Genomic DNA, 27,985 nt, shown 5'->3' with positions numbered 1-27,985 from the left:
CATTCACTATCTCTCGGACGTCATATCAAAGATTAGCGCAAGGCGGGACGTTTTTGCACCTGCACTCTTGTTTTTTCCGACGGTCCTGTGAGGCAGCACGCAGCCGGGGCGCAGACGTTGAAGGGTTAACCCCTGTAATTGGATGAATGGATAATGTGGTGAGCGGCATCTGATTACACAGAGACGGCACTAGGCACATGAGGGAAAAGACAGTTATTATCTGCCACTTTAACCTGTTTTATTGAGCCCGCTGTAGAAGACAGCACGCTTTCTTTTTATCATTTCATTTCACTCGGGAGAATCTTTACGTTTTAACCGAGGAGAGCAGAGAAATCAGCTGCACCGCGGTCAAATCGTGCCGACTTTATGGAAGAGCAGCGCCCGAAGTCGGATCTTCTCATCCGATAAATGGCCGAGGGGGGCCGGCGGGGGCTTGTTGAGTAAACTCGCAAGATGTCGCAGTTTGTACAGGCTTAAAAGAGGAGTATATTTTAACGAAGTTACGGGTCTGAATATCAGCGTGTCAGGGGCACGGCGACTGCAGCTCCGGGCCGGTTTTGGTTTCTTCCTCCAGGTCGTAGCGACAAGGTAAGAAACCTCACCTGTCGGCTGACACCTAGTGGGCTTGTATCCTGTGTTAAGTGTTTTGCTACCTTAATCATTACCAACCCAACAGTGTCTGCATCACCGAATATTAAAGAAAACAAACCCTGAATTTAGTTTGCATTTAGGGAAACCTTTAAGCGAAACTTAAATGACAATTTGAACGAGCAGGTCTGTTTTTTTTCTCCTCCCTTGTATTGTTGTTTTTGTCAAATCTCCCAATGGTTCGTACTAGTTAAAGTAATTTGTTTGCGAAAGCAAAAAAAAAAAAAAAAAAAAAAAAAAAAGTCAATTTCGTTTGGTCTCATCCATCCAGAACGCGGATTAAAGGTTTCCCCTCTCCAAAACTGTAGGCTAAACGGCTTCACCGGGTTAATCTAGAAACGGTGAAATAGTCTTTCGCTTTCATATTATTCAGGCCATATTTACGAAGTTTAAAGTGGGTTTTAATGGTTTGACACACAATGGGTATGAAAAACTGGTGAAACCCACCAATACTTGTGCAAACATTAGCAAGCGTTGAGGACGCTGCTGCTGCGCCACAGTTTCATTAACTTGAAGCCTGGAAATCTGCACAGCTGTAAATACTCTGGACCTTATCAGGACTCGTGTACAGCACCACACATTGTCCCTGTCCTGTACAGAGCAGCTTTAGCTCACACCTTAAAGCTGCACCAAGTGATTTTGGATCATTATGGAGAGGAAAATCCCCAAACACCTCCTTCGCTTACTGAGTTGTTAAAGAAAGCTGGTGTCTGGTTCTCTCGAGTCCCTTGTTTTGTGTTCCCTTGTTTTAAAAACAATGTAGGTCCCTGGTTACTTTTCATATTTTGTAATAAATCCTAATATTCGGCAATGCCTATAAAATAGAATTTCAACAAACTGGTTGCAAGTACAAGAAAAACATTACACTCCCCCTGGGAACAACTACTAACAAGACAACAGGAATACTTACATTATCATGAGTAGGTTATGTCCATTATCTATAAAAATCAGCAATGACCAAAGTCTCTTTATTTTAACTTTCAGTGACTTGTAATTTTAATAAACAAGTCATTTACCTACATAAAAATGACCAGTGGAATAAAACATTAACAAAACTATTCAGAGCTCTTGATGTTACGCACACTTTGTGTTATTCATGAATAAAAACATAATTTTGTATGTTGGCTTGTCTCAGTAACCCATAAGGTCAAAGTGAGAGCAAATCTTTAAGAATTCTGAAATATCTTATTTACAGAAGGCTCTTTGTGGTTGCACTCCAACCTATTGTCAGGTGCATCCTGTTGGCTTTTGTCTTTCTTGACATGTGTCTAGAAGTTGGAGTCGCACTGTGTCAAACAATCCTATGTTGGTTCATTTAAAATGCATATGTGTGGTTTGAATGTTTGTCCTGACTTTTTTACTTTGGCAAAGGCGATCCAACCCATTTTTCTGAATCTAACACTTTGCGTCACATTATAAGATTTATCTAGTACATTCTTCCGTTAATGTTAAGAAGAAGAAAAATGTACATGTTTCAACAGGTGAAATTACATTCTTTTGGGTAATTGAAAGCCATGGTGGCGAGTTTGTGAGTTCCTGATAAGAAGTGGAATAGCAGTAGAATTCATAGGGGAAGAGGGTCATGGAGGCAGAAACCTCCCCCAACGGCAGGCTTCAAATGCTGCCAAGCAAGTGGAATTTCATGGAAACATGAAATATGTCAGTGCATAACGTTAACTCCCACACAGCTGGCCAGCTCCCTTGTGGTTAGCTCACTTACTTCACTGGTACTCCTTTCAATTAATATTTTAGAAAATTACACAGAAGTTAAAACTGAGAATGTAGGTCATCCTGGGGCAGTAGGGACTCTCCGTATGGAGCAAATAAAGCAAGTTATTGCAGAGCAGGTTGCAATCAGCTTTTTTTAGTTTAGAACACTTGTATAATACAACGCTATATAATACTATTATACTTTGTATAATGTTGTAAAAAAAACAATTTTAAAACATTGAGTTAAATACATGAAATAGATCAGTAGAAATAAATGTTATAAGTTGTTTTCACATACAGCCACATAATCTATGGGAATAGAAGTACTGGCCTTTCTGTATTTAATTTTCTGTAGAGCAAGGTTTCACAAAGTCATAAAATCCATTGTGAACAGCAGGGGAATCAGGTTCTGGGTTAATCTTTGGCAGTGTCGCCTGTGACACGCAACAGATTGTGCCAAACTGGCCTGTGTCTTACTTGCAGGCTGAAGAGTTTTGTGCAGGGCTGATGGAGCTGGCTTGGAGGTGGTCCTGATCCAGAATGGTTTCACTTATGTGGTTCTGCTTAGAAACTAACTGGGAGAACAGCTTTTGTGTATAAGGCTGAGTTGTCCCTTTCTTGGGCTCAGTTTCTGGTGTGCTGTACTCTACTCTGGTATCTGCTTTTGTTTGTTTTCTGTCCTTGTCTCTTTAGAGATCCGTCACATAATTTGTTGTCAGTTAGACGCACACCCTGAGGCTGCAGGCGGAGCGGCTGTCACACATAACAAGAATAAGATCACCACGAGTGTGAAATGTTGACTTAAGTAAAGATTGTCTATTATATGCAAGTCAAGCTAAGAGATGAGCATAAAACACTATAACACATGTTTATAAAACATTTCATAATGTGATACTAGGAGGAAAGTTAAATATGGTTTCATAAGATATTGGCAGAAAGTTTGGAAAATGGTAACTGATGATTAATTGGGTCTTTAAAATTAGAAAACAGTGAAAAATGTTAGACACAATGTAGTGAAGTACAAAGTGATTCTTTTAAATGTGCAAAATGTCCTAAATCAAGTTGTGGTTGACCAATATGAGTTTTTCAATGGCTATGCCAATTTTTAGGGAGCAGAGGGGCCGGTGTCCTATTTAAAATGAAGAATACTTTCTTTTTTTTCCTCTCTTTTTTTTGCATCATATAAACATCTAACAATGACAAATAAGAGTTCAATATGCTCAACACAACCAGTTGATGAGTATTGAAAATATTTTTTGTTTTCAGTATTATTTTAAATAATTAGAATTGAGTAAACTAATAAAAATCAGAACCAGATTAGAATTAATTTATATATAACAAAATTGTAGACCAACAAAAAAGTATAGCTTACTGTATTTTTACAGGTTGGGGACTGTGGGCTGCTGTCATACTGAACTGGGCATAATGGTCACCATACAGTAATGTAAGGCTGAAATCTGACATCAAAACTTTGGCGTTAAAATTTACTTAAATTACTAATTGGTTATTATTGTAGTTGGTGACTAACTACAGACAGATGACAGATTACTCAGGATAGCCTCACCAGGTTAAACTCCTGCCTAGTGTTGATATTTGACCGTGACCATTTTTAATTAACAGAGAATGTGATTCATACATTTTCAATTTATTTTGAAGCTACAATAGGCTACTCTGGTATAATAGATAACCTTCATTTACAAATGAACTAAACATTAAAACTGCAGACAAAGTGAGTATATGTTCTGTTCTTGTTTGCTTGGCAGTGTTTGTACCTCACTATCTGCCCTCTTACTGTTCTCTAAAATATATTCTATATATATTCTTATTTCCTTTTCCTTTTAATGGGGAGGGGTTCTCAGCTGTGACTTGTGAAACCTTTACCAATCAAAAGTGAAACTAGTGTCAAATTTGGATTGTCATCACAATTAGCTCTTGGAAAAACAGCCTAGCATTACCATGAGGGGGATGCGTGTTATATTGTTAGCTGAATAGGAAAAAACTCATACAGCACAAAAATAAGCAACTTGAGTTTTAGTTTAAGTGCATCCTTTGAATCGAAAAACGTGAATGTAATTGTTTTTATTCTAGTAACTGTTAATTTAAATTTAAATGGTATAATGTTTGATGACATGTTCACTACCACTGAAATGTTAATCTGTAATTAATTTTACTTTGACAGCTGGTCTGTCTTACACATGCTTCCAGACTCTACAAGTGGGGAATATGTCACAGATCTAGGAAAGTATAATATGTGACCATGACTGGTAATAATGTAGTAGTAGTAATAATAATATTATTAGTATTATTAGTATTATTAGTATTATTAGTATTATTATTATTATTATTATTATTATTATTATTAAGTAATGCAGCATCACTGGTCACTTTACAAACTGACACTGTTCTCCCAACCCCAGGCAGGTGATTTTAGAGGTGTGAGCACACTGCTATGATCTCGTCAAATAGGTCCACTGATCTCTGGGTGCTTCATTAGCCTACCACTACAGGCTCAATGTGTGGCATTTCACCATGACTCCTAGAATGTGCCACCTTGCAGCTATCAGCCAGCTATATAACAGGCAGCCTGTGTTGGTCTGCTGGGGAATCTAACCGCATGTCTCTTCGCTGTCTAATCTCTCTTTTTCCTTTTCTGTCACATCTGCTTCTGAGGGATCTACCTACTACCTCTTTCTGTCCCTTTTTATCTCACAGGCCTGTGGAAACAAAGGCTGTCCTCTGTTAGGACATCTGTCCATCTCAGTTTTTCATATCTAATAAGGTAAGTCTTGCTGTCACTCCTTGGACAGAGCACCATTGTTTGGTATTGGCGCTATTTCAGTTTTGTTTTTCTTTTCATGATTAGGCTTATTGTGCCCCATCATCTGATAATAGTACTGCATCATCAACATGTTTCTGGATTTTGCATTCAACATTATTTGACTGCAGTGACATCCACACACTATTTCTGCTTCTAAAATCTTAGTATCTTGATTTGTAAAGTTGGTGAGTTTGTTTCACAAAGCCAAACCATAGTGTATCTACAGTGCAGGACTGACTGACTATTTTTATTTGTTTTTGAAATTAATTGATAATCATTTAGGCTATAAAATGGTTTTTAAAAATGTAGAAAAAAAGTAGTCACAATGTTGATGACATCACTTGGCTTGTTCTGTCTAATAGTTCAAAAGCTAAATGACACTTTTTTTTTTCTACATTATATTTTAATTTACTGTCCCACTTTAATTCCCTGTTGGATGAAGAAAGGCAAAAATATTATCATTTAAGAAACTGAAATCAAAAATATAATATGAAATCAGTAGTTTAGTAAAATGTCATTGCAGTAATTTTCCAGTTTAGAAATTAAAATAAAAGGCAATGATACCTTGGGGACTGGAGTTCTGTTCAGTAGTCAATTGGGTTCATGTGGTCTAAGTTAAGAAAATAAGGTCTGTTTCTTAAGCCAAATTGCAATGAACACAAAATTATTATAAAAATATAGCCATAACAGTCATACTTTTGTTTGCAACTGTATGCAAAAACAGGAATGACAGGTTTATTACCAAAGCAGAACGCTGGTAGCCACAATGTGTGCAGCATGTCATACAGACATCTTGAAATCTTTACACAACCTTATTTAACCATCCCCCCCAAGTACTGCTGCCTGTAATGCCATGTCAGATAATTCTGTCTGCTGAGTTGGTAAGCTAAATAATTTTACTTAAATGGAAGTCTCACAGGTATCAGTCATGCTTGTTTTTTGTTTTTTCATATTTGGATATCTGATTCTAGACTACTGTCAACATGACTCACCAGTTGATCTGTCTCCTGAGACGTCATGCAACAGAAATGAGTATCACGTGTAATAATACTGATACAGAGTTCATTGTTTCGTGCACGTATGATGAAAACCATTCATGTTATGGTAAATATGAAGTTATCTCTTGACAAAGCTTAGCTTAGGCCAAAGAGTAGAAACAGGTGCTGGTATGTGCATTTGTGGTATTAATGCTTTGCTTTGTCTCTCACAATAGTCAATGCCGTATCTTTAAGCATGTGACATTGGGCTTTGGCTTTTTTTTTTTTTTACCATTTAAAGCCATTTCATAAACAAAACAATCAGTGAATAGACATTTGGTTTTTAAATCTCTGAGTTAAACATCAAATGTCTGACATCTTTATAAAGATTTCTGCCGAAAGAAAATTTAAAGCAGTTTAGACCCCTGAAAATTCAAAAGACGAATGGATGATTTAATATGAGCTGACAGAATTATGTTTTGTGAGTCATGACTTTTATGATTTGGTAAACTGTATTTCTCTCTGGATCACTCTCTTTTTTCCAAATTTGTACATATTATTTCGTACTAAAGTCTGTATACAATTGTTTATATTGTAAAGTATTATATTGTAAGTATTGCTGACTTTAGTAAGTTTAATTTTTTCGTGTAGAGTGTGCGTGGAGTTATTGCTGTTGAGTGTGTTGATGGGTATTTTTTAGAGTGTGGGACTTTTTTTTTTTTTTTCCCCGCCCCCATCATTGTGTGTGCCAACCTGGCAGCTGTGATGAAATCCATGCTAGAGCAGCAGTAAAAAATAGTCTTTTTTTTATTTTATTTTATTTATTTATTTATTTTTTGAGCTTCAGAGAAGCCACACACTGTGGTGAGTTGTAACATGGAAATAAGGCAAATAAAACAGCTTGTGGGCAAACATTAGAAGTGATTAATTTCCAAAACACTACATTAATATTTAGTGTTTTACTAGATATATTGCACTTACTGACTTACCTATTCAAAGCATGGCTTAAACAAAGCATGACAATGGTTTTCTACGTAATAATGACATTTATCTTTGGCCAGGTCCATCAATTTATAATTATTGTAGCTTTTTCTTTCCTTTGCAAGCTAGTTGTTGGAATCTAAAATACAGCAGCTGGAGTGACAAAAGTCTCAGAGCACTTCTGTATTTAGCATAGCGAATGCTCCAGACTGTGCTGTGCACAGACACACGTACATAAACCAAAACTCTGCTAGAATAAAGAGGAGCCCAGAGACTCAAACTCATGTTGGCCTCCATAAGCTTGATGGTTGAGGCCTATAGATGCAAGCCTGGCTGTAGGGAAACTGTTGGTGTACATTAATCAGATTAATGACTGAGGTTTCCATTGAGCTTATGAGCTCTGGACCTGTCTCTCTATCTGTCACTCTGTCCTCATCCCTTCCCTCAGCTGGTCTCTCCCCTCCTCCTTCTCACTGCCCTGACCCACTTCTCAATAAACCTACCACCAGAAACTCTTTGTCTCTCCAACTCTCTGTCTGCTACCATTATGGTGCTCTTCAGCAGGATGATGGTACTAGACAGGAAGAAATATGATCATATAGACACAGGAGAAAGGGCTTGTTTCTTTACTAGATATTGTTCTGGTACTAAAAGGTTTGCTGTGACTATAGGTGTCAAATGTAATCCTTTTGTAACTATTGTGAATGGAAGCTAACAATAGCTGCTCTCTTACAGTAAAGAACTAATTAAAAACCTTTCAAACCTGTGCTAAGATGTTAGTAGCATGATGGTAATGATTGGAATAAAATGTAATTTCTGCTGTGGAAACTAGTCAGCAGTAGGTAGTGCCATGCAAAGTATTAATACCCCTTGACCTTTTTTACATTTGGTCACGTTACAAACACAAAAGTACATTTATTGTATTGGGATCTTATGTAATAGACCAACACAAAGTGGAAGGAAATTGATAAATGCTTTTCAAAGTTTTTTAGAAAGAAATATCTGAAAAGTGTGGCGTGCATTTATATTCAGCCACCTTTACTCTGATACACCTAAACTAAAATCCAGTCCACACCTTTTCTGTGAAGACCTCAGAGGTTTGTTAGAGAACATTAGTGAAGAAACAGCATCATGAAGTCCAAGGAACACACCAGACAGGTCAGGGATAAAGTTGTGCAGACGTTTAAAGCAGGGTTAGGTTATAAAAAATATCCCAAGCTTTGAACATCTCACAGAGCACTGAACAATCTATCATCTGAAAATGGAAAAGAGTGTTGCACAATTGCAAGCCTACCAAGACATGGCCGTTCACCCAAACTGACAGGCGGGGCAAGGAGAGCAATGATCAGAGAGGCAGTCAAGAGGCCCATGGTTACTCTGGAGGAGCTGCAGAGATCCACAGCTCAGGTGGGAGAATCTGTCCACAGGACAACTATTAGTCGCGCTCGTCACAAATCTGGCCTTTATGGGAAGAGTGGAGAAGAAAAAAGTCCCCACAAGCCATGTGGGGGACACAGCGAACATGTGGAAGAAGAGTTGATGGGAAGATGGATGGAGCCAATGACAGGGGAATCTTAGATCCTGTTGGTCTGCAGAAGACTTGAGACTGGGGAGGAGGCTCACCTTGCTGCAGGACAACGACCATAAACGCACAGCCAGAGCTAAATTGGAATGCTTTTTATCAAAGATCATATTCAAAATCAAAGCATATTCATGTGTTAGAATGACCCAGTCAGACCTAAATCCAATTGAGAATCTGTGGCAAGACTTGCTGTTCACTTGCTGAATGGGCAAACATTTCACTCTCCAGATGTGCAAAGCTGGTAGACGCTTACCACAAAAGACTTGCAGCTGTAATTGAAAAGGTGGTTCTACAAAGTATTGACTCAAGGCGGCTGAATACAAATGCACGCCACACTTTTCAGATAGTTCAAATATGTACCACTTTGTGTTGCTCTCATATAAAATCCCAATAAATTAAATTTACATTTGTGGTTGTTACATGACAATGTGGAAAATTTCGAGCAGTCTAAATACTTTTGCAAGGCACTGTATGTATCCAGTTAACATGGTTTTCACTGAAGGCAGGGGTTCCCATAAGAAATTTACATTTTTACTGTCAATTAAACAAATGGATGCAGTTTTAAGGCTTGTTATTTCAGTGAGCTCTTGTGAGGATTTGTGAGTCAACCTCAACACCATTGTAATTTTCTTTGGTAGATGATGTTCTTACTCTTAGTTTTAATTCCAACCGGAGCAAACAACTGTCAGGGAACACAACACCAGAGGTTTTTGAGATATCAGGAGAAAAAAAAATAAGATTCCTTTTAACAGTGATATAGACATCTGTAATTCAAAAACTTGTTTATCTTTAATTTGGAGCGCTACAGATGACTGGCGTTTAAGTCTTACCCCACCTGAGTACACAAACACAAAGGTGTAGATGAGGCTCCATCTGCACAGTATTTATTTGTTGCGACTTGCCCCTAAAACTGTTGTTGCAGACACCCACTTGAAGCTTCTTACATGTTGTGCTATCAAACCTCCTACCTCCTGCTCTGTCTTTGTAGTTTATAAACTTCTTAATTTGTGCTGTACTGTGTCTCCTTTGCGACTCTTTGACAAACTTCACTTTCCCATTCCTCTCGTCTTTCAGCGCTTCATGGCTTTGCTCTTTCGATCACCTTTCCTTCTCTCAACAGTCCTCCTGTTCACCGTCGGTCAGCTCTGACAGTCTGAAAGCCCGTTTTGGATCAAAGACCAACCTGTAGATTTTGAATGTCTTCAGATGGTTACTGGACTATTTGAGATGACAAACCCTCTTTAGACAAACACAAATCTGTGGATAAAAACATATTCAGAAATATTGAAGCTTTGAGAATTTACTTAGCTTTTGGCTTTAAAATGGTCTTTATTTACCTCTGTACACTTGTACACAGGCCGTTTACTGTGGACAACCAGAATAAACTCAGTCAGTGTCTTCTGTGTCATCATGTAATCCCAGACTGATTCCATGATGTTTAAATCCACCTTGTTCATCTTTTCTCTGAAGATGGTTCTTAATGATTCTGTATGTTTGAGTTTGTTGTCATTCTGGAGTGTGAATTTGGAACCACTCAGTCCTCCAAGATTTTTATTGCATGATGTATAACAATCTAAAAAAATTCTAGGCTAAAACTTGGACATAGTAATGTGTGGCTTGAGGATACAGATGACTTTTAACCATTCTGACTAAAATTGCATTGGTAGGAATCTTGCTTGCAGTATTCCTGAGGCCATAAAAAAAATATTTAACACAATGACTGTAAACAAGGGGAAATGGTTAGCTCGCTAATGTCCAAAAGTAATGGTTCAGGAAATATTGAAGTAACAGCCAGGCTGTCCCTGAAAGAGTCACGCCTTTAATTTAGGACAGAGACAGATGTTCTTAGGTTAATGCAAACACTGTACATCCTCCATATTTACTTTTTGAGATGGATGTTTACAGTTTACATATCTCTGCCTATGTCCCTTTTGCATAATCTGTAACTGTGTTTACAGTTATGTTAGTAATATTTATTTTTTTAAATATTTATTTATTAGGGACCATTTACAAAAAATGATGCCAAAAAAATTACCTGATTTTAGCTAACAGCTAATTTCATTTGCCAACTCCAGGCAAGAAACAAAATACACAAACAACAGATAAAGTACAAGGTTATAAATTCAAATTGCAAAATGTGAGATACTCAATAAAATCATGCCTTCTCGTTCCCTACTACATGCACATACAGAGAAACTCCCCTTCTTTTTTCACAACCTATAAACACTTAGTTATTCTCTATGTACTGTAGATGTCAGACACTGTTCGACGACATCCTGGCTGAACTGAGGCCCTGCACGGAGCGTATGTGTTAGTGTGCATGATTAATCTGATGGGAAGTAACCTATGTTCATGGTCACTGACCCAAAGAATATAAACACACATGCGTGCAAAAATAACTCACTCATCCCCATAGATGTTTGTGAGTGAACTCTACTTTCATGAACTCTACATAAACTAAACACTTCGTCGGACCATCTGTTTGTGGTCCATGACGAAGGAGAATTAAAGAAATGAATAGCTAAACATTGAATTGGCCTTGTGTAAAACTTTCCATTCAATATTTTGAAAATATGTATTAATCTATTTATTTAAAACTTTGATATCAAATACAGAAGACTGTTTAGTTCACTCCAGTAATGTTTTCTAATATATCCAGAGATGGTATGTAGTTAACAAACACAAACTGAGATCTCACATATATTCCGTTTTTCCTCTGCATTGCTAAGCAGGTAGCCAAAGTGATTCCAACAGTCCATCATTTGTTTGTATGCAGGCATGCAAGCAATTATCATCCTATTTTGAACCTTTGGAATAACTATGAACACTTGTGATTCTGAACATGTTCAGACAGGCCATAGTTCAAACTTGCATTTAAGCACTGTCATCTACAGTATTTATTGGTCTGTACCAGGTGGCTGGATGCCTGACTTTGTACATAAATTTGATAAAAAAACATAGTCAGATTTCCATCAATGTCCTAAAATGACATAAATGGAACCCACTAAAACAAAGACCATGATTTTCTATTGTCCATATATTGTAAAAACTTATCATCTTATATTGTGAATAATAATCATTAAATATTTTTGTGTAGTAAGGTAACTATTGTGACCGCCCCTTTCACAGTGATAGCTTCTTATCAGCCCTGAAGGTATTTTTAGTTTGTTCCACTAGCTTTGACTCAAGTACTTGTAACATCAGTAGTTTTTATAAATAAACCATTCTAAAACTTCTCTTTTGCCATTTATTATTGTTAAAATGATTCCAGGTCCCTCTTTGCTATGTGACAAAGACACTCAACCCCAAGTTGCTCCCGGTAGATGAGGCGAGCACCTTGTATGGCAGCCAACACCAATGGTCTGTGTGTGTGTGTGTGTGTTTGTGTGAATGGGTGAATGAGAAACAACATTGCAAAGTGCTTTGGATTAAAGCTTTAAATAAGCTGCAATTTTATATTGGTACAAAGTATATTACCAATATACACACCTGTTAAACTAGGCTTTAGATCCAAGCAATTCCATGCACAAGTACAGAGAGTTGTATTATTCTCAAACCCAACAGAATACCCTTAATCCTAAAGACATTTCTAGAGTTTATTGCCTATGGACAGTCTCAATGCTGTGTTGTAAAACTGTGGTCAAGTGGCCGTTTTCTATCAAGAAATTGCTACAAACAGCACTTTATGTTGAACGGTAGATCTTTAATTTGTGTGGTCGGCATCTCCACACCTAAGCATGTTTCGATAATACAAGGACAAAGTAACCAAACATATACTTGAACCACACACACATACTCCACACACAGCTCTCCTCCAGTAATTAGAAAGTCATGGCAAATTCAGTTTTCTCATACTCACTCATGTTCTAACTTGCTGGTGGCAGATGCCTCTACTATGAGTACTTACCACTCACCTTTGACACACACATCTATCTATCTATCTATCTATCTATCTGTCTATCTGTCTATCTGTTTCTTTTTCAGAGTTTTCCACAGCTACTGTACTGACGGCATTGAGCACTAGTGTGTGCCTAGATCATCCATTGTTATTTTGGGAGTAGTTGGTGTATTTTAAAGTGTTACACTTACAGTGAGTGAGAAAACATTGTAAAACTCAAGGACTAGAAATAACAAACTTCTCACAGTCTTCTCAACTCATGCTTTCTTGTACAGTAGAGAATAATGACATACAGAAGGAAGTGCTTCAGAGATTGGGAAAACTGCTTTTTTTAAAGTAACAGAGGTATAATGTTGTCTACTCTGACATGTGTAACGATTGCTTTAGGCAGGCTTTGCATCGCCAAACATCTAGTGGTTCAAGGCAAGATTTACTATTTTTTTTGAATGGTTTGAGGTACATGTGTTTGTTATACACACACAGACCAGTTATGTTGAGGAAAAATTGGGGAGTAATGTGGAGGGGGAAAAAAAAAACAGCAGTGGTAAAGACTCAGAAGCTTTCAGTTTCGGCTGACGTGGAGCTAAAACTGTACTCAGAACCTTCTAGCCGTAAGGTGGTAGCACTAACCACTCTACCATCATGCTGCCCAGATTCTCCTCTTATTTAGGAAAAATGTTAAAAGAATTATTTTACTATTGAGCTATTCCCTTAAGTGCATTTATTTATTTAATTAGTCTATTTCACATTAATTCAATCTCAATTTTCCATATAATAGGCAACCAATTATATTAGACTTTCTTTGAAATATCTGTGTAACAGCTAAATACCAGCAATTTTTTAGGAAATTAGCTGGAAAATATGTGGATTCTAAAATGCCCTGGATTAATACAAACTTGTATGATTGACTTATTAGTAATAGAGATGATTTACTGTTTTGCTAATATGTTGATGGTTACTGAAACCAGCTGTATTTTAATACTGTAACTTTCCCTTTTTCTCCAGAAATTTCTGTAGCCGCCATCATTCCGTGCTGTAGGGCCGACCCTAAAATGTCTTCCAATGGAGACCTAAGTGACCTGGGGAGCTCTGACAGCTTCTGGGAGGTACAGTAGACACACATGCACACACAAACATTTGACAACAATTTATTATCCATTACAAGCACAAAGATCATTGCATATACAGGACTTATAGAAAATAACCATACCCTGTCACAATTCTTACCATATGACACATTAAAAATATAAAAGACTGTTGAGATTGTTATTAATAAGTGGAAAGCAAATGGCACTACTACCACCTTACCCGGATGAGGCTATCCATCCAAATTAAATGACCAAGCTATGAGGAAACTGCTGCAGGAAAGCTACAAATAGGCCAGTGGTGACTATGAAGGAATTAAAGGTTTTTTATGAATGAGATTCTTAACTCCTGGGAATGTGATATCAGTTTCATCAGCTTGAAAAGAAAAAAGAGTCAAACCCAACACACCTCATACCTACTGTAAAGCATGGTGGTGGCAGCATCATGCTGTGCGGGTTTGTTTGCTCAATACTGAAGAGAAAGTGAAAGCTGCTAAGTACATTTTTGAGAATAATGTCCAACCATCTGCTACACAGCCGATGACGGGCAAATAGTTCACGTTTCAGCCTGACAATGACACAAAACAAGCAGCCAGAAAAACAGTGTGATAAACAATAACGTTACCATTCATCACTGCTGACCACAAAATTTGAATTTTGAAATTTTAGTCCAAACAATCCTATTTAAAAAAGAAGGAGAAAAAAAAAAAAAAAGCAAACCTAAGTAGACTGTAATTATAATAAAAGGAGACTCTAGAAAGTTTACATGAAAGAATGAGTCACTTTCCCAGTGCTGTTAGTCTATATTTTTATATATATATATTTAGATCCAGAATGGCTGGGTTTTGATTGAAGGCTGTGAAGCAAAAAAGTGACAATTTCAAAGTAGTGTGATCCTTGTGTATAGGCACTGTACATATTAATCTCTTTATGTTCACCATGTTATTGAGAGAATGAACCCCTGGGCACAGACCATTTTGTGTCTCTTGTTTTATGTGTCTGTGGTCATTTACTTGTTTATTTTTTTGTGGTTGTTAAGAATCAACTTTTTCTAACAAGAAATGTTAACAGACACTTTTGCCTGGGATCCTGCCGACTTTTTTAATCCCATTGTATTTTAAAATATATGTTTCCATTAATGTGATACAGAAACATATTCTGTTTTTTTTTTTATTTAACTCTTGGGTTGCTGTCTAAATCTAATTGACAATCTTTTATAAAGAAAACTTGCAACAATCAATTGTAAATTTAAAGTTTGGAGAATTAATTTCACACAAAAATAATACAAGATGAAAGTTTTTACGACGTGACTTATTAAATTATGGTCTGCACTGGTAATACTTCCACTAGAATCTAGACACCAGACATGCTGATCTGTGTCCTATCCAGAGACAGGTAATATATTTGCAAGTGGTTCAAAAACTGCAGTGAATTTTTCTTTCAGAATCCCTTTTTTATTTATGCTATACTATATACTTACACAGAGATGTTCTGTAATCGGCTAATGCGTTGTGTTGTCTTTGGTGTTTAGATATTGACACAGACTTATGATTCCCTGCTGAATGATTGCTGGCTTCACACCCTCCATCTGGAAAAAAGTGCACTCATGTTTGTCTGGTTTTACTTTAACAGTAGCATATTGGTTTGGCAGTAAACATCATAAAGACAGACCAACTGACATAACAGTAGAAAAAGATTGTATGTCTTACTTACAGTTTATTTGTTTACCTGCTCATTATGTGTATTTTTGCAGCCAGGGAATTACAAAAGGACTGTAAAGCGGATAGATGAAGGCCACCGGCTGTGTAATGATCTGGTCAGCTGCTTCCAGGAGAGGGCGAAGATAGAAAAGAGCTATGCTCTGCAGCTGAGTGACTGGTCCAAGAGGTGGAGATGCATAGTGGAGAAAGGTCAATTAAGACAACAAATCACATGACATCATGAACTATTTTCAGTATTACTATTTTCTCCGCAAACAAGTGTATAAATGAATCCCCAGTTCGACGTAAGAGAAACATTTTTATGAAACTCTTGTAAATATTAAAACTATGCACAATAACCTCGATTCAATGCCGCATTTGAGCGGTATCTACTAAATTGGGTTTTGACGAAACAAAACACCAGATTCAGAAGTAGAGACGATTGGTCTCTTTTCTGTTTTAAACTAATGGAAATAATAAGTATGTTGCTCCTTCCTCCCCACACTTGTTCATCAGGGCCTCAGTATGGTACACTGGAGAAGTCGTGGCATGCCTTTATGCAGGCAGCTGATCGGCTCAGTGAACTGCATCTGGAGCTGCGCGAGCGGCTGGCAGGTGAAGACAGTGAGAAAGTGCGAAGCTGGCAAAAGGATTCTTTCCACAAGCAGATGATGGGAGGCTTTAGAGAGACCAAGGATGCAGAGGAGGGTTTTCGCAAAGCCCAAAAACCCTGGATCCGCAAGCTGAAAGAGGTGAGGGTCACCTGAGAGGTTTCTGGGGCTAGAGCCTATCCCAGCTGTCGTTGTGCGAGAGGCAGGGTAAACTGTGGAGAGATCCCCCTATCTTAGGGCCAACAAAGACAGACATACACAGACAGCCATTTACACACACAGGCAATTTGAGTCGCAAATTAATCTTAACATGTATGTCTTTGGACTGTGGGAGAAAACTTTACTACATGTAGGAAACTCACAAGTACAAGGAGCGGATGTTGAAAAATGACAGCGCATGAATGAACACAATAATTGGCTCAATAAGGTCAGTTTTTCACTGTGAATGTTGGAGTTATTCACAATAGACCATTCAGACTTCTACTATAAGGAAACAACAGGTGCATTTAACAACACAAACGATGGCTGTATTCCATTTTGGTGCAGTAGTGCAGGTAAGATCACTGAGTTACAGATACTTAACTCAGCATTTTTTAACTGTCTCAAACCAAGTTTTTAAACGAGACACTGATGATGAATCTTTTGATTTGCTGAACTGATGGCAAAACTACCAACACAGTTAAAGCCTCTTAATTACAATGGCATCTAATTGTATATCATGTAGTATGATGATGTAAAACATGTTTGAGTCTTCTTGCCTTTTTCTTTTAACATTTATCAGCATCAGTATAGATGTATTGTACATTGTTTGTGCATGCAAAGAATCTGACTTGGGTTTGGTCCAGTAATATCAAAAAAAATCCCCACTCATTATTATACATTATAATTTGCAGGTCCAAATAATGCTAAACATGAACGCTACTGTCTCCATGTTTTAATTTTAAGAGCACTCACCCATATGAGACTTTGAATGGTCAGCAATGCCACCTTAAGTCAAGTCATTAGCCAAAGTTGATCATATTTAACATTTTTAATATTATTCTGTTGCAACAGTTTGTCAAAGTAGGAACACAACTTCTAAATATGAACAGTAATGTTCACAAATGAAGACCTATAACTTTGTGTGTGTGTTTGTGTGTGTCAAGGTGGAGTCTGGAAAAAAGGGCTACCACCAGGCCAAAAAGGAGGAGTGGACAGCAATTACCAGGGAAACGCACGCCAAGGCCGATCCCTCAAAGTCTCAGGAGGAAGTCCGCAAATATACAGCACGGGTGGAGCGCTGCAACCAGGAGTCTGAGAAAGTACAAAGCTTTTCCACACACACACACACACACACACACACAAACACTATGTGCAGCTCCACTTGTATGAATCTGTGTAGCCCTTTGTCAGTGTGTCAGTGAATCCAGAAAAACGTTTGTGTGTGTGTGTGTGTTTCACTTGAAACATGACCAAGCTTGTCTTCTCTCCTTTGCACAAACCTAACGGCAGAGAAAAAGCTCCAGTTCCTGAAGAGGGAAATGGTCCAATGAAAACATAGAATTCCTGAGACACAGTCAGGATCTGTACACACACAGGGCTGTGACACACAACCAGAAATTGAAATCTGATATCATGAGTCATTGGCACAGTGTTTGAAGGAAGGACTGCACAGTTGTGGAGGGATTGCCTCAAAGCTAGGAGACTGGAATCTCAGACGGTTGTGGGCCTTATTTTTGTGTGGAGTTTCTGACTTTGGCCTTTGGGAGGAAACCCTCCCAAACACATCCGTGTTAGGTTAATTCCTGCCTTTTAAATGACCTGTAAATGTGAGTTTTTGTCTCTGTGTTGGTATGTGATAGACTGACAAATTGTCGAGGTTGTACCCTGCTTTTCACCCAATGAAAGCGGGAGGAGGCTCTAGTCCCCCTTTACTCACTAAAAGGCACTATACTTATTGTCAGGGCCCTTTCTCTGTACTGTATATTCCCTTCCTTGAATGTCAATATGGAGGCAGCCACATTTGGTTCTCTTTATTTTTCTGAATGTATTATACCAAAGTAGAGCAGAGTAGCTCAGTATGTGCCCTTTGTGTGTGTGTCAGGCGAAGGAGCGCTACATGAAGACCCTGGAAGAGCTGAACCGCTGTAACCCCCGCTACATTGAGGACATGGAGCAGATGTTTGATCTCACCCAGGAGGCTGAGGGCAAGAGGCTGCGCTTTTTTAAAGAAGTTCTTTCAGACATCCACACACACCTCGACCTGTCTGCCAAACAAGGGTAGGAGTCACACACATGTGCATGTTTAGGTGACTGATGATTTGTAACCTAGAACAAAGACATGCAGAAATGTCATGGTTTAGCTGTGTGTGTGTGTGTGTGTGTGTTTGTGTATACCTCTATGTATGTACACAGGAGTTAATAGAGAACTCATACTGTTGTCCATTAACTATTGACCTCTAATCTTGTTTAAACAAGTTGCTTTTACCACGGTAACTATGATTGGTCCTGTCCAATAACATCTTCATGTAAATATTGAATATATTTACCTTTCAATAAGTCTGTGAAAAGGACCTTTTCCTATATTTGGAAAATTTTCTCTAGTGGCTTTTTTAAGTTTTATTGTTTGACCAAAGTTTTAAAATGGAGTACTCTGGTTTAAGGGGGTTTCACTCATCTGCATGTAAATTTACTTCAAATCCAAACAGTTTTTAGTCAGTGTTGTTCCTCCCATAAATGTGTAATTTTGTTGTTTTAATAATTCTTTAATCTTTCAAGTATTTCACAAGAAAATACAGAAAATATGCATTTTTCTGCAGTAGCAAAATGTTATTCTATGCTGTTTTGTTGTAATATTCAACTCCTGATCGCCATACTCAGAACCAGTTTCTAGGCCATCAGAAATACTATGTCTTATAATACTATTTTAATTATTGTACATACAGTTTCAGATTTGGACACGCAGATTAAAGGGCTGTTTGCCAAATGAGCAAACTCCCATGTGGCTGAAAAGTCTCACATTTAGTGAGTTCTAAGTTTACTCTTAGAACTTTGCTTTTAGACAAATGCTTAATTAAAAACGTTAAAACCTTTTTACAAATTTTTTAGTAAAGCTGTAAAAAATATTTTAAGAATGGACAGGTCTGTTCTCTGTTTGAGAATTGACTGAGTAGGAAGTTTATTATTCAACCAGCTCTCAGGTATTTACTGTTCTGTACTGCAGCTCCTGGAAGGTTGGCTGTGCATAGGTGCAGTTTCTTTTCCTTCATATCTTCTAATAAGTGTAAACAAACCAGCACAGAACTAATGCAGAGTAAAAATATGCGACATACAAAAGCTTTATCTGGATTTCCACCATTTAAATGGAGGTTCTGGTTGTGTAAAGGCCTAGCCCAAAGAGTACATAGTGTAATCAGGAATCTGCTGCAGCAAATATTTAGCACAGAAATCCTTCCATGTTATGACCAGGATGTGGCAAATGCCACATTCGTGTTTTAAATTTTTTTTATTTTGGAATTAAAAGTGTCATGTTGCTGTATAATAAAGCTGTACCAATCAATAGTTAAGGAATTAAAGGACTCAGTATTGTGATGTGGGGGTAGCACCCAGTGACTAAGGGGGAAAATGGTCCTGCAGCTCTGCTTAACTCTATGTTTAGGACTGTTTTCACTCCACAGTACACAAACATAAACATCTTAAAAAGTGCATAGGTTATTACGTACAGTTCAATGAACACCTCCCTCTTTCTAGAAAAAACTGAACATAATCACTTTATGAAGTAGTAGACTGACTTATCTAATAAACAGACACCGGTGTATAAATCATCAATACACATGTCGTAACACTCTCCTTTAAAAGCTATCAAAGACATTTTAGATGTGTTGTGTTGTACATGTAATGACTGACATGTCTCTTTATTCACCAGGTTCAAAGACCTGTACCGTGACCTAGGTCAGACCATCCGAGCGGCCAATGACACAGAAGATCTCAGATGGTGGAGGAACACCCACGGACCAGGCATGAGCATGAACTGGCCACAGTTTGAGGTGTGGACAGAGACATGGACACAGTGTTCACTCTATTTCAGTTTAAATTTGGGATTGTTTATAAAGACTCAGTTTTATATAACCATAACACTTTAACCGTCTTCCTGAGAGCAAGACAACTGTGTAGGACTGCAGTGTGTGCGCACGCGCGTGTGTTGCTGAGACACAAGCTAATGAATATGTAAAGGGTTTTCAGTGAAAGACTTGTGTATGACTAAGATCTCTGAGTGGGGTTAGGAATGTCAGAGCACACACAGATGCAGATTTGTTCAGTTAATGGAAATCTACAGTTATGACTTGAGGCTAGTAAGGACAAATATTAACAGAAGAAAGTTCTGGGAAGCAGAAGTTCAAAATTAAATGAAAAAGATACAAAATTTGTTTTATACTGGATAGAGGCAATAACATTCTAAAATCTTGTGGATTGCCAGGAAATAAGTCATGGCTAGTCCAGAACATCACCCCCTGAAATAGATAGATGGATGTGACTTACTAATTGAGATTTATAGGTGGTTTTGTAATTTACCCATTGGACAGAAATCTTTTAATTCCCATACACACATGTGAGTAGTATCAATTTTCTCCCTAACACTCAACAAGAAGACAAATAAAGTGAAAGTCAAAACAATAAAATCACCTTTATTCTTTGAGTATGAGGGACCAGGCAGCTGGCTCCAAACGGTTACAGTCTCATGTCATAGTATGTTAAAAAGAACAGATTTTGTTTCTTGATTACCAGAAATCACATTTATCTAAGCTTGTGTTGACACAGTGGTGAACACTATAAATCTGTTTTGGCAGCTTCAACACAGAGGGTAAATGTATAAATCCTTTTGTCAGTTCTTCATTTTACTACTACTGAGGTTTGATGAATATAGTCTAACAATGAACAGCTGCCCCTAGCTTTTAATTTTTCATCTTTATATTAATCAGTGTTTCACTATCTGCTTACACTTCTCTTACTCTGCACAACTCTGCACAAACTTGTGAACATAATTCAACACAACACATAGTAGTTACACTGTGTAGGAAGCCTTTTTCCTTATAAGAGTTTGGATTGTTTTTGTTTTGTTGGGGTTTTTTTTGTGTGTGTGTCGGTAATTTTTGTAAAGTATAATGGGACAAGTGCCTCTTGTTCATACAGAGTTCTTGCTTTAAAGTCCTTTTAGCTCCCCCAGTTTTTCCTTAATTGAAAAATAAGGGAAAAGAGACAGGTGTTGGCAGGCGTTGACATGAATCTCTTCTGTCCTCTAAGGAAGCTCCTGGCATTCCCACAACACCGCCAACACACAGAGAGCCATTGTCCCGACACACACTGGTTTGTCATTCTATGCTTCTGGGGACAATGCAATATGACATTATATCTGTCTGCTGCATACTAAAAGCTACAGTAAAAAGTCAGGCTTTTTAAAATGGCCAAAGCAATAAAATGTCCTCACTTTTTTTGAGAGGCACATACTGTGCATGTTGGGGTTAATTTCAAATCTATGAGAACATTTGTTTAGCGCACACACACACCTCCAATACTTGGTGTTGGTTTTTCTGCCCTCTACTGACAATAAAAGACTATAAATACCAGTGACAGTATCCCCAGCCACCTACTTCTGTCAGCACGGTGTTATTGGGGCTAAAGTGTATGAATGTGGGTTTGTGTCTGGGAGTGTAGGTGTGATCCAACGAACTCAATTGATTATCTGAGCAAGAGGGTTGATTAACTGCCCCCTAAGAAAGTTAAGCACCTGTTTAACCTTTTCAAAACCTAAAATGGATACAGAAGTCACACTGAAGTGATGTCTTAGTATATAAAAACACTGTCTGTGTGTGTGTGCAGGAATGGTCTCCAGAGGCAAGTCGTTCTATTAGCAGGAAGGAGCGTGGTGGACACTCAGAGGAGAATGTGGTCACCCTCACCAACATTGTCTCCTCAGGTGGAGATGATGCCCCCCCGAGTCCCATTACCACCGACACCGGCAGGTAGATGACCTCCATGTTTTCTCATTATCAACAAAATGATGCATTGATCGTTGATCTGACGGTGAATACAACGTTTCACTCACAGACACACCAAAAACAAAGTTTCAAAACTGCAGAGACCCTAGGGCTGTTTAGTCCAGACTAAACAAGACAACGATTTTCTTTGAGCCGTGTGTGTGTGTGTGTGTGTGTGTGTGTGTGTGTGTGTGTGTGAAAGCTAGAGGTAGCATGTAGTTTACTTTGTTGCCATGTAGTCACCCGGAGGAGTTCATGTCCTCTGAATAACACACAGTAATTAGTAGGTAGAAACCTGACTCAGTCCCTGTGTTAGCTGCAGTTACCAGATTTAGCCACTGTTCAAACTCCCCTAACAATATGTTTCCTCAGTATCGCAAACATTTGCCTGTAAATCACTTGTTGTAATTCTAATCCCATCATGTCTGCTGCTAACAGGGACACACCACCATCCCTAACAGGCGCTTTTGTATCAACGCCAACATATTAAAGAACGTTTCAGTAAATACACTGTCTTGTCTGAACTCAGACATTTTCACACACACTGTTCTCTGCTGGATGTTTATCGAGAAACTGGTGTGGTTGCCAGGAGATGTTTGATGCAGCTGTGGAGCCTCTTTCAGTGTATTTACAGCACCTCCGTGTAAAGGGCTGTGATGTGCTGTAACCTGGGGAGATGATGCAAAACCCTGAAAGAAGCCAGTGAGCAATAGATATGTTTGAGGGTGTCTGAGGAGGCAGCTGCTTTTAATCATATTAAAATGAACTTAAAGGAGATTTTACTTTATCTTTTAAAAATGTTGTAAATGTCCACCAATATTAAGCAGATGGTGAAACAGTGCAGTACCATGATTTTTCTGTCAAAGAAACGAGACCAGCATTAGGAAACCTTAGACTTGCAATGGTTCAAATCAGATAAATAATAATCATGATCACAAAAGCAAACTTGTTTGCCTTTTGCAGTTATGCCACCTAATTCAAATTTGTGCTTTACAGACAAACTTTCATTTGGCTTCACAATATGCAAAATGGTTTCTTAAATCAGACTGTTGTACACAAGCTATCTTGTTTTTCCATGCCCAAGGTAAAAACATAAGGGGAAAGCCAAGATAAAATGATTAAATAATTTCAAAATGACAATTTTTAATCCCAGTCTCAAAATCATTTGTCTTGTTGGAAGAATCCTGTGTACTGTAACTGTAACACTGTAATTTTAAAGTACTGGTATCTGAAACAAAACGATGTCAAACGTATTATTTCCCCTCTCAGGTATTCATCAGACTGGTCGGATGAGGAAAGTCCTAAGAAAGTACTGGCAGTAAATGGTGTGGGGGAGGCAGAGGACGAAGAGGAGCAGGTAGAGGGGGTGCGAGTCAGAGCACTCTATGATTACTTTGGCCAAGAGTCCGATGAGCTCAGCTTCAAAGCAGGTAATAACTTAATAATGCTTGAAGATGGATGGCATCACGGGTTTTTTACATTTTTTTTTTTATTTTGCTTGATCATTATTATATTTTACTTATTTATAACAGGCAAAAAGACACACACCAAAGACTTAAAACTCTACAAGTTTATAAAGGAAATAGCAACTTACCTGCATGAAAAAGTCACAGGCAGATTCAATAACAATGAAAAGTAATGGCACAACCACAACCCCCAGAGAGCAACAAAACCGTGATGGCCTTTAGAAGTAGGAGACCATTGTCACTAGCTGACCAGTTATCTCAAGATATCAAATCCTTAATCATGCCTAGAATATTACTTTTTAATGATCTGTTGATCTCAGTGTTGTCATTGTTGGCACATGCTGGTTTTTTTGTATCTTCGTGTTTTTTCACATGAAGAACTTGTAACCATTCAAACTTGGAGCATTCAAATAAAATCCCAAAACAGAAATCAATAACATAATCACATTGATTTAGTAAATACAACATACTGTAAATGGTGTGGCACATGATCTGTATTGAAAAAAGTAAAATGTTACATTAGTTTAAATGTCATAAGACTTTCCTATCACTAATATAGTATTATTGTTTTTATATTATATACTCAATTTTGATTAACAAACAACAAGTTTAAAGATACTTATCAGAAACCTTTAATTAATCCTTTTTTTTATAAACTTTGCCACTGATTTGTAAATGTTTAGGAAGTAACATCTAAACAAACAAAAAAGAAACATCTTGTACACTGCAAATCCCTGCCAAAAAGAAGGTTAGATTTTTTTCAGATATTCATTCACCCGAGGTGCCTCATTCCAGCACATGTACACACACTCATGTCAAACCCATTATTTCAGACCGTAATATAACGGGAAACATCCATAAAACACACATTACTTTTTACTTCAGTAGGTATGTCACTCATGGACTGTGCAGTAATTATTCCTCAGCTACAGAAATGTTTTAGCTTTTTGCAAAAATAAATTGTGAATCTAAAGAAATGGCTTCAGTAAAATAAAACCATTTTAATGGCCCCTGCAAATAGCTGCATCCAGGGTTTGTCACCAATTGTTGATAAAGAACACATTTTATTTCTCAGGACAAAAAGTAATATTTTTCTCCATCTGTAAGGTTTTTTTTTCTTGTTTTTTATATATTGTCATATTTCTGTGAATTGAACTGACTCATCTGTGCAGCAGGAGAACATGAGAGCTGTACAGTATGTTTTCTCCTTGAGGGTCAATGTATGGACCTTATGATTAATTTGGAGATGAACGTATTTTGAATACGCATGAATTATTTATAAAGGACAAATGGTAATATATATTTTTTTGGGGAAAAAAAAGTTTTTTCTTTTTTTTTAAATGCTTCTCGACTAAGAATTGCAAAAACACAGGAATTCTTGTTGGAAATAAATTTCACTGTACTGTATGTAAATATTAAGATTGATATTCTGTGATTCATCTTATCACTGGGGATTGTAGAAAAATCTGATACCAGATTCCTGTTGCTCACACAGATAAGTAATATAACATCAACTATTAACACACAAAGAAGCACCGACCAGAAATACAGAGATTAAGACTGGGGACTTAAGTAGATCAAGTAAATTTGGTGGTGGATGAATCTGGATATACAGCACACTCACTGCTCTCACATGCACAGTTTGCAAATCATTCTTACAGGTTTGTATGGAGTAAACGTTGCCATTGTGAACCAAAGTTAACCAGGCCACTCAGTGCTGTGCTGTCATGCCCTGTCCTAATTTATAACATTGGAGCCTTGCACTGCCCTCTATATAGATAGAGTGATGTCATGACAGAGAGAGAGAGAGAGACCTCTGTTGGACATTTTTAAACCAGTCAGCTCTGCTTAACCTGATCCAGCACCCAAGGCCAGATTAACCCCTTGTGGGGCCCACAATGCACTGTTGAACCCTGCTACCCAGAAACTAAGCAATACAATAATAGAATGTAATTTCAACAATTTTGATAATTGTTCAGTTGTTTTTATAGTTGTACTAGCACTGTATCAGCTTCCTAAATATTACTATTTGCTAGTTTTGTGGTTTTCTCTTGTCAGATCAACTGATTATAAAACTATTGGTCCTACAGTACTTCTTCCCACTGCTCCTTGTGGCAGACTTTCTGATCATTATGCGAAGCAATTAAATGTATCATAATGGATGTCAAAAACCCAGATATTAACACAGAGTCCCTCTGTGATAGAGAGTATGTAATGTTGTGCTTTTAATATACCACATCTGACAGTGAACGGACTTTCCTTGCAGGTGATGAGCTGCTGAAGCTGGGAGAGGAGGACGAGCAGGGCTGGTGTAAAGGACAGTTAAGCAGTGGCCAGGTGGGCCTCTATCCTGCCAACTACGTCCAGATCATTGCTTCCTGATGGGTCCACCCTTATCAAGCCAATGGTACAATTACACTCAAGATGCCAGGACCAATCACAAGCTAATAAGTGTTGACATGTAGACACACCCTCCAGGAAGCCAGATAGGTTTAAAATGACTGCAAAATAGTTCCTGAGGGGTTTTTTTTTGTTTTGTTTTTATTTTTTGTTTTTTACTACATTGTGAAAATCAGCCAGTGGAATAGCTGACTTGTTGTGAAAGGCTGTGTACTCCGCCTGGGGTGAGAAAAAATTGAACTCTCTTGAGGCCTGCCAACAGAACACAGCAGACTGCAGAAAAACATGGACAATAATTCTGAAACGTTGCCTACTGATTTCTGACAGGATGATTTTTGCAGTCGTGGATTTTGGTTTCCTGTTGCTGCCAATCATTTACTGTATAATTCACTGTGGTCAAACCCTGCCTGGATTTGAGGTGAGAGGAGCAGCATGGAGCGGCACCGTGGCTAGCTGTGATTGGCTGAAACATCTATGAATCAATTTAAACACAACTGTTTTTTTAGGAGTTTGACATTTGAGGAAATGATTACTCACATTATCTAGTTGGATGAAAGGAATAATACCACGCTCACTTCTCATAAAACAACTAGTTACTTTAACTTGAGACTTAAGTTAAAGTGACATGTTAAACTGAAATATGAAAACAAAAGTGTGGTTTTAGGAGAGTTTTAGAGACAGATTTTGTTAGTTTTGAACAAATGTTTTCTTTTGTTTCACCACATCTAGAAAACCAGTTCTAGATGTGGTCTTGTTTGGGATATAAAAGTGGTATTAATCTTCATGTTTAAATAAGGATTTGAAACTTAGCATTCTCATTTTTAGTAATGACTGATTTGTAAATACTGAATTTCTTCTAGAGGAATTAATCAAAAGGGAAATGGGGAATTTTCCTTGAATTTTCTTTGACCCAATATTTAGTGTTTGGTGCAGGACCTGCAGGTTTTTTGTTGTCTTTTCCATTCAGCTGCGGTGGTTTAGAGAGGTGAGAAACGCAGAGACTGTCTGTGCCTTATTTGAGGAGGCCACAAATATGCAGCACCACTGTGTTGGCGGACTGAGGAATTACAGCCATCTGATGTGTAATAACTTGCTGATGACCTCCACTCTGATCCAAGTAGAACACGTTACCTGGACTTGTATTGAACAAACAGTATTTGAGGCTGTAAACCTTGCATGACCTCTCCCTCCCATTTAGCCTCACTTTACATTTAGCTTATTTTATTTTGTAGATTTTTAGGTGACACTGTGATCACTTTTTAATGTCATAGCTGCAGGTTTATATTAGGTAAGATGACTTTGAACATGAATATTAACTGTGTGGCACAGTGGTGTACTAGTTTGCACGGTTTACTCACAGGACAGTTCGAACCTGTTCCATGTTCTTCCTATGCCTGTTGGCTTTGTTTAAGATGTGAGTCCCTCTGATCGACTGGCGACCTGTCCAGGGTATAACCAGCCTCCCAGCTCGGATTGGATCCAGCCTGTTTCCTGTGTCCTTCATGTATGAGGAGAAATTGCTAATAGATGGACAGTGTAAACTGTTTGCTACCTGTTTTTGAATTTTTTATGTAGTATTTTTACAGTCAACTTATTGACCTTCTAATTTATTTTCCACTGTAATTTAGCATCTTTTTTTGAATTAGACTGACTAGAGCAGGGTGGGATTAGTTGACTGTTATATTTGGTTAATCTAACCTATAGAAAATCATCTGTTGCTGGTTAGTTTTGCTGTGGTGTCATAATTAAGCACACACACCTCAAAATAAGTAAAATAAGTGATATTATAATTTTGGAATTTTCATGTTTGTTTGTGGTTAGTATGTGAGGGAACGTCCTCTGCTCTGCTGATCTAGGTACCACTACAGTTAATACATACAGATGTTCAAGTAATCAGACAGATGATATAGAAGTTAAAGCCGCTGCTGCTTCTTTGTCTTTCATTGTCTTTCTAAAATTGTAACCTGTACAGTTCATAAAGTGAGAAGCAATAATAAATGAACTCTAGTTTAAAGTTTTACAGTTTTTTTGTCCCGATATCAAAGCAGTCTATATGGTGCTCTTTGTTTAAGTCAAGTATTGTAAATGAACATTG

At 37.8% G+C, this 27,985-nt stretch overlaps 1 protein-coding gene across 2 annotated transcripts; it reads left to right on the top strand.

Moving 5' to 3' along the window:
- The first annotated feature begins 147 nt into the window (after positions 1 to 147).
- Positions 148 to 27,904, top strand: pacsin3 (protein kinase C and casein kinase substrate in neurons 3). 2 transcript variants are annotated; one of them, XM_067495474.1, is made up of 11 exons: positions 148 to 588; positions 5,071 to 5,137; positions 13,620 to 13,720; positions 15,453 to 15,609; positions 15,916 to 16,151; positions 17,156 to 17,311; positions 18,094 to 18,269; positions 19,915 to 20,035; positions 21,867 to 22,009; positions 23,294 to 23,454; positions 25,757 to 27,904. In XM_067495474.1, exons 3-11 carry the CDS (start codon positions 13,667 to 13,669, stop codon positions 25,870 to 25,872), a joined length of 1,320 nt encoding a protein of 439 aa, XP_067351575.1. In that variant the 5' UTR covers positions 148 to 588; positions 5,071 to 5,137; positions 13,620 to 13,666; the 3' UTR covers positions 25,873 to 27,904. The 2 variants fall into 2 exon arrangements, with proteins under 2 accessions (XP_067351575.1, XP_067351565.1); XM_067495464.1 differs by lacking the exon at positions 5,071 to 5,137.
- Positions 27,905 to 27,985: the final 81 nt, after the last annotated feature.

This window comes from Channa argus, chromosome 2 (assembly GCF_033026475.1).
Source record: "Channa argus isolate prfri chromosome 2, Channa argus male v1.0, whole genome shotgun sequence".
Taxonomy (NCBI): domain Eukaryota; kingdom Metazoa; phylum Chordata; class Actinopteri; order Anabantiformes; family Channidae; genus Channa; species Channa argus.
The sequence above is the reverse complement of the archived record's forward strand: the minus strand, read 5'-3'. Positions and strand labels throughout refer to the sequence as shown.

What these genes read in the sequence shown, in the direction of transcription:
- pacsin3 (XM_067495464.1), top strand. Translation starts at nt 13,667, where the DNA reads ATGTCTTCCAATGGAGACCTAAGTGACCTGGGGAGCTCTGACAGCTTC. An exon ending in GCTCTGACAGCTTCTGGGAG is followed by an intron (nt 13,721 to 15,452) that starts GTACAGTAGACA and finishes GTATTTTTGCAG; the next exon opens with CCAGGGAATTACAAAAGGAC. An exon ending in ATTACCACCGACACCGGCAG is followed by an intron (nt 22,010 to 23,293) that starts GTAGATGACCTC and finishes TTCCCCTCTCAG; the next exon opens with GTATTCATCAGACTGGTCGG.